Source organism: Acromyrmex echinatior, chromosome 2 (genome assembly GCF_024713525.1).
Source record: "Acromyrmex echinatior isolate Ae372 chromosome 2, ASM2471352v2, whole genome shotgun sequence".
Classification (NCBI taxonomy): domain Eukaryota; kingdom Metazoa; phylum Arthropoda; class Insecta; order Hymenoptera; family Formicidae; genus Acromyrmex; species Acromyrmex echinatior.
This window is the reverse complement of record NC_141853.1, coordinates 12503248-12510347: the sequence shown is the minus strand read 5'-3', so window position 1 is coordinate 12510347 and position 7100 is coordinate 12503248. Positions and strand designations below refer to the sequence as shown.

General features: G+C 34.2%; 2 protein-coding genes across 8 annotated transcripts; one reads left to right on the top strand and one right to left on the bottom strand.

Moving 5' to 3' along the window:
* Positions 1-187: 187 nt before the first annotated feature.
* Positions 188-4641, top strand: in (inturned planar cell polarity protein). Of its 6 annotated transcripts, none has more exons than XM_011067322.2 (12): positions 188-298; positions 518-723; positions 798-1095; positions 1306-1578; positions 1708-1779; positions 1861-2117; positions 2344-2433; positions 2515-2848; positions 2954-3291; positions 3359-3690; positions 3867-4033; positions 4107-4641. In XM_011067322.2, exons 2-12 carry the CDS (start codon positions 569-571, stop codon positions 4572-4574), a joined length of 2784 nt encoding a protein of 927 aa, XP_011065624.1. In that variant the 5' UTR covers positions 188-298; positions 518-568; the 3' UTR covers positions 4575-4641. The 6 variants fall into 6 exon arrangements, with proteins under 6 accessions (XP_011065624.1, XP_011065623.1, XP_011065625.1 ...); XM_011067321.2 differs by having other exon boundaries at positions 188-323; XM_087402909.1 differs by lacking the exon at positions 188-298 and adding an exon at positions 343-360.
* On the bottom strand, positions 4295-6688 carry LOC105152832 (F-box only protein 44). Of its 2 annotated transcripts, XM_011067319.2 has the most exons (4): positions 6358-6687; positions 5424-5975; positions 5177-5320; positions 4295-5076 (listed from the first exon to the last, which is right to left on the bottom strand). In XM_011067319.2, the coding sequence occupies exons 2-4, from the start codon at positions 5973-5975 to the stop codon at positions 4906-4908; spliced, it is 867 nt and encodes a 288-aa protein (XP_011065621.1). In that variant the 5' UTR covers positions 6358-6687; the 3' UTR covers positions 4295-4905. The 2 variants fall into 2 exon arrangements, with proteins under 2 accessions (XP_011065621.1, XP_087259049.1); XM_087402923.1 differs by having other exon boundaries at positions 5424-6688.
* Positions 6689-7100: the final 412 nt, after the last annotated feature.

Here is a 7100-nt window from a genome sequence, read left to right as displayed (position 1 = left end):
TTGAGTAACTTTTATTTCGTAATAAGCTTTTTATGACTATTTTGTTAAATTTTATATTTTTCAATTTTTCAAGAAAAGTTTTTCTTATTTTTATTACGTTATTTGGAATTTTTCATAAATTTAGAAAAAAAAAAAAAAATATATATATATATAAATCATCTGATTCTTCACTTTCAGCGTTACGTATGTAAAGAAATCTTTCTACCTTTCACACATATTAGAATAAAAAGGTGTTCATCACATCCCCACTCCTTTTCTTTTCCCTCCGCGCAAGCAAACAGGCAAGCCTTGTATTCAGGTATGCTACACACAGGTGCATTCAGGTAGTATCGAATAATAGGCTATCCACTTGTCTAAACTGTACATATAGTCTATTTATATACAATAACCAAATGAAAGTAAAATAATAATTGTTAGACACATAATATATTATTTAGGATATCAATGCAGAAAGATAAGCTATACCTACTTATTAATATTATAATATTATGTATATTAGTTCAGGTCTTATTTGTAGAGCTAGACATTATAAAATCAAGCTGTTTGACACAATAATTTTCAACGAAATATGAGCGAGGCAGAGAACAAAAATGCTTTATTAAAATCCAAATGCGAACAGTCCGATCAGCCGTACTCTGCGGATATTTACAACGAGGATGATCACGATTGGTGGGCAAGTGACAGTGGTTCCAGCACAGGGTCATATTACTCGGACACCGGCAGGTAAATTCAACAATCAGGCGTATTTGTGAATAGATGTGAATGATTTCTCCACGATTTAATATACTTAAATGCAGTTCTGTGGTTGAATGGGAATCGGAGATCGGACCCACCGGAGAAGTATTCTATATAGAATCCGCAGAGGAAAGTCTACTCGAGAATCCTACAATTTCGGAGAATGACATCGAAAGTCCTCAGCCCGAATTAACACGTCGCCGTAGTACAAGAGCTGGCAAACTGTTTCGTCTTATTAGACGCAAGGAAAGCAAGCGATGGAGCATGAGAAATAAAAGGATTAACAATAGTGCTACGACAAATAATGCAACTGAAGAAAAAGGAGATGGGAGCAAGGAGGTCAAATTTCAAGATTTCCAGGTACTAACTGATTTGGTGCACTAACAGCGATGACTATAATATGTCTATTTTGGAAATATTTAAAAGTAAATGATTTTAAAACACGTGAATTAAAAATAAAATTTAACTATAATTTAATAAATTTAACATGACAAATAATAAAATGTACACATCACATAAAATCCACTTCTTGTATCTGTATTGATGTATGTAATTATTTGTATTGATTAGGCAGGAGAAATTCGACAAGTCACATTATGGGTCGATCCTGAAAGAAGACATAAGCTGGGAAGAAGGGCAACCTTGTGCGAAGCGTACTTCGGTATTACTCTGGGTGCGTTCTCGGACAAAGTGAGAGTTATGGTGGCCGGATTTATACCCGATGGTGAAGCTATGAAAAAGAGAAATATAAAAATCGGAGACTGGTTACGGAGCATCAATTCGAACAACGTTACTTTTCAGAATTTAGATCGGATACTATCTGAAATCACTACGCCATCAAATGTGAGATTTGATATATATTAATAATTGATAAATAATCGTGATTAATAAATTTAGGAATTTGCTATGTGTAATTTTATAATTCGAATCTATTTTAATTTTTTTTTTAATTAAAAAATTCTTTACTCACAGGTAACATTAGAACTGCAAAGAGTAGCTGGTGTTGATGTTACTGCAAAGTTACCAAAAGTAAATGAACCAAAAGTAATTAGTTTTCGTTATAAATACGACAGTAAGAGTACGTGATATGTATGAGATAAGATTTTATCGATCGTACATTTTTAGCAATCAATATTGGCCCAGTATTTGGTGAATAAAGAATCCAGTAATTTCTTTATGGAATCTCTGGTGAATTATCCGTTGGGCGTAATATATTTAAAAACTGCGGATCTTTCGGAAATGGGACAAGAGTTGCAAGGCGTATTGTATACATTCCCACGCTCCGAAACTAAAAATGTGCATTCTTCTCTATGTACAGCAAGGGGAGCTTTTATAACTCTTAATCATTTATTACCCAGTATAGTGGGCACAGAACCACTCAGGTATACTATATGACACTTTGCTTTTCTTAACGCTACTGTGTCTCCAGATACATACAATTATTTAAAAAATATATATGTATATATTATATACATAAGAGTGTGCGGAAAATCGTCCGTAGTACTTTGGGAAGTGATTTATATTTTTTTTTTCCTTTTCGGGTCCCGAATCACTTCTCGAAGTACTATGGGCGATTTTCTGGACGTCGCATAATGTATATATTTTTAGTACAACTGTCTATATAGGCGAAGAAGAAACGCATATTTCGTACACATCCCGTAACGATGAATTACTTTTGATAGCTTTACCTGGCAAATGGTGAATTTTATTTCAGAGTACAGTATTGGAAAGAATATAGCAGTTGTTTTAACATGAATTTTATCAATTACTTCTTTGTAGCTGTACCTCTCAGGAGATTATAAAGATTACAGAAGACATTGTCAGAACATTAGAATTTACTTATCAATCGCTAACAAAGTGCTTTACTTCTGTGGAGAACCAGTCTTTTTTGGATCATTTTTTCACTCTAATTATGCACAGATTAACAAATATTAAAGATTCCTACAAAGAAGCTGATATTAAAAAAAAGCCACAAAATAGTACTGAAAGTGTGGAGAATTATAAATTTAGAAGCGCTTTTTCAGTCGCAAGCTTTATACAGTTACCGAGAGACGCACAAATTCAAATAGACGCTGCGTTAAGCGAGATGGAAGCTATGGATTACAGAGACTGGGTATATCAATATTTATTATAATTATATTTTAAGTAATTAATAAATATGCTTACGTTAAAGTGTAAATCTACACTTGATTATATCTAATAAATGCATATTTAACAGAACGAAGATCCTATGGATTGTAAAAGATTATATACTATATTAGGAAGCTGCATTTATCACAAGAGCCATCTTCTAGGATCTCATTTGCCTCACGAAGATCTAATCGACGTACATTCGTTCTTGAGACATAATGGTTTATTAAATCTGGTGAGCCAAGAACAAGTAAAATGTCTAGTTTTGTGGAAACAAATTTATCCCTCGTCTTGCAATCGTGGCAATATCGACAGCAACGACAGCAGTCAGTTATTAATATCAAATGGAAAATGGTTTTTATTGGTTGTCGGGTATGGGCATGATTTATTAGCGGTGCTGTTGGAATCTGGCGGATGCACTGCAAAGTGAGTGTGTATTATTTTATGAATAGTCTAAATATTGCTTTTTATTCAAGTTTTATCATTCAATTAGATACAATGACGCAATTGGCCCAGATGTATTTTATGTGGAAGAGGCTCAAGAGACATTGAAGCATGTACAAAAAATAGGAGTCACAGTCTTGGCATCGAAATGGATTACATCCAATACCAGACCCGAAGTAATACCATATGAGGAACATACAACAACGAAAGCATCATCCAGCATAACGGAAAACCTATTTGGTTTGATAAAATCAACGTCTGACGCGCAAACTGTACCGCCTAAGCAAAACGTCAATCCTGCTATTAGTAAGAAACCGCAAGAATTGCCTTCTATCTTGAAGAAACGAAATCCTGAAGAAAATCCTGTGATCTTGGGTTCTGGTAAGTTTCAATGTATGTAAGTACATCAATAGTAAAATCAATTCAAATATTTCGTATACTATATCTTAATTCTTTTTGTCACTTTTACAATATACGTAAAACAGTATATAAGTTGTTTTATTTCTTATATGTGTGAATATTATTTTACGAGTATATGTACCCTTTCACATGTTTAGTGTATTCCTTACAAACGTCTGAAGATTCACTCAGCCAAGGAACAGGTGGTGTTAGCGAAATGAGCGATGAGGCGATGCCTATACTTGGAAGACGAGCAATCAGAGAGAAGATCAATTCGGCATCAAGATATTCGGATGATAGTGATTCAGATATCGATATATATAAGGTCTCTCTCTCTCTTAAAAAAATACATAGTATTTGTTTCAAATACTAATATACTTATCAATACTTTCTTATAGAGTGATAGTAACGTGCTTACAATGGATATATCCAATATACGAGAGAACTTGTTAAACCAAGCAGAATATTTAGTACCTCAAAAACTAACTGCAGGTGATAAAAATTATTTATATCATTATGTTCAATTGGACATGGTGGAAGGAATTCTATTAACATCAATACCTATTCAAAATACATCAAAAGATAATAAGATTCTTGTTAACTTTAATAAATGTGTACATGTTATTCATAGACTGTTACGTAATACAATAAGATTTAAGATGTTGAATCAAGATATAGATAAAACGGTAATCAACAAAAGTTTAATCGCTGTTAAAGAACATGGTGTATTATTCGAATGGGAAAATACAGCTTTTTGGGTAATTGGGCGCCTCTATACGAGTCCTCATCCAAAGGAATTGTACGTGTGCCATCAAGACTCTGCACCTCAGAATCTAATCGAAATAGCTTTTCGGTTACACTCGTAATACTTACACTGTGTATGTATACAGAAAATACGTATATTTTGAATAAATTTTTATTATATATACGCAACACTGTATATGAATTATTTTTAATTTGTAACTGTGATAATAAAAACATAATCTTAAAATTATTTTTTATTAAGTAATTACAGTTAATATTTTATAAAAAATTTTATATATTTAACATTTTATATATTCGTAGGTACTCATTTTTTATTTCATTGAAATCAATGACTTTTTGTCAAAACTTTTTATTAAAAAAGCAGAGGGAAAATTCCTCGTAAACTGACTTGTCTACTTTGACCTCTGTTTTTTGTAATACCTGTTGTTTTAATTACGTTTTTTTACAAGTGCAAGTGCATATATTCTCAGGAATTTTTACAGAAACACAAGCTCCAGCCATTTTACTTCCATAATGTCCTGCCCAATACAATCTGTCTCTCCCACTGTGCTCAAAGGAGATAACTCTGAGACCAGTTCCATAGTTTTCAAATACATGTGAAACCTGCGATAAAGCATACAAAAAAATATAAATTGAAGATTGTATATATGCCATATTTCAATTTTTATTACATAAATTTTTTTCATGTTTTTTTAATACTCACTTGCAGCCATCTATTCTGTTTCTCTCCTTCTAGAATATCTTCAAATTTAAACTTATCCATTTGTTCTTCATCAACACCAATTAATTTAACTTCCAATTGATATTTTGCTGGACAGTCCCATCGACAGCTGTACCATTCGCTTACCTACATATACATGGCATATAATTTACAATTGCATACAATATGTATGTGTGTGTGTGTGTGTGTGTTTATATATATAATTTCATCACATAAAACTTGATACTACCACTATAGGTGGTTGATAAGTGTCTAGGATATATGGATGAATCCCTTCATCTGTCAGATAGATATCTTGCATTTTGGAGCAACGTTGATAGGACGTCGTGAAACAGATCTGTCTATCTTTAAACATTGGTTCGGTTTGCGGCAGTTTTGGCACGCCAACGGGAGGCTCCTCAATCCTCCATTGATCACCACCATTCGAACCCAAGTCCCAATGATGCATGCCTTCTGTGCCGGAATGATTTCTCAGCAAGTTCCTCTCATATGGCTTCTTAGTGCATGCGAAATAAAATACGGACCAGGGGATTTTGTCGTTCCATGGAAATGGTTTGGCTAGCGTCTGCTCGGTCTTCTTATGCCATACGTAATTCATCAACATCTTCCAACGTTTACATACCAACTGACAATTCATCAGAGTCTTGCAATCGACATAGCAAAAGATCTCTATCAGAATTTCAACCGGTAGATATTTATCACAGAGTACCAAGCCATTGTCACCCTCTTCATCGAACATCACGCGAGGACTTGAAGGAATAGTATTGAATTGTCCCATCATCTGTTAACACACACTTGACACGTTACAACGTGATGCACTGACGGCACTGACGCAAATGTGTTTACAATATCGCCGACAATGTTGCTTCGATGTCAAGAGTGGTCATCGAGGCGATCTCGGATTCGAGGAAACGTTTCACCGCGTCTGAATTTCCGTAAACTTTTCTTACGCATCATCACGCAAAAGTACACGCTTTCGAGTACGCAATATTGAACGTTTGACACTATGCTCGATAGAAACAAACGACATTTTCCGTGATGTCGTGACAAAAATCGCCCGCCGTATCAGTCGTGTCTCGAATGCTCGAATCGAACAATTAACGGAACGAAATTAACGAAATGTCCAAAGTGACGCAAATGACTTTGCAATCGCAATTACTTACGACTTGTCGCGTGTTCTCTCCAAAGCTTGTCACAGTTTGTCAGGACCTTCGTGTTCGTACGCGGAGGTGGCGCAAATCGATAACAGGCTTAGTTTTGAGTCATAACGGAAGTGTGAAGTCGAAATTCATTTTCAGTTCTAGACGTGAATCTCACGAGTTCCGGTCTTTTGACACGTGACATCCATTATTATCTATGTTCGTCTCCCGTTTCGAAATGAAAGAAGTCTGCTTCTTAATAATTTGATGGACATATCCCGTAAAGAGCATATTGCACATCATGCATCCTTTTATCCTCGTTGTGCACTGAACATTACATTTGCTTTACACAGCTCTATATTGGGGTATTTTATATATATATATTAAAATTGTAACTTGAAGGAAAGGAAAGCAAATACTTGATTTTTTATTCATTCCTACTTGTGTGATAGATAAAATATTAGCCAATCAACTGAATTCCTGATAAAGAAAATAATACAATCTTTACTTTATTAGGATGTTATTATCTAGAGAAATTGGGATTCCTCGTTCCAAACTATAGTGTATCATTTTATCCTTGTTCACCAAATATTAAAGAAAAATAAAATGATAAATCAAGCGTGAATACATCCAGGGTCTCTACAAGCAACAAAATACACAACTGTCCTCTAAGCTAAACAGTTCCTTTATTCCTAAACAACCGAAATATTTCGAGCTCTGTATTTTATATCTTAAAACGGCGGCAAAAGGGTGGAGAAAAGGAAATT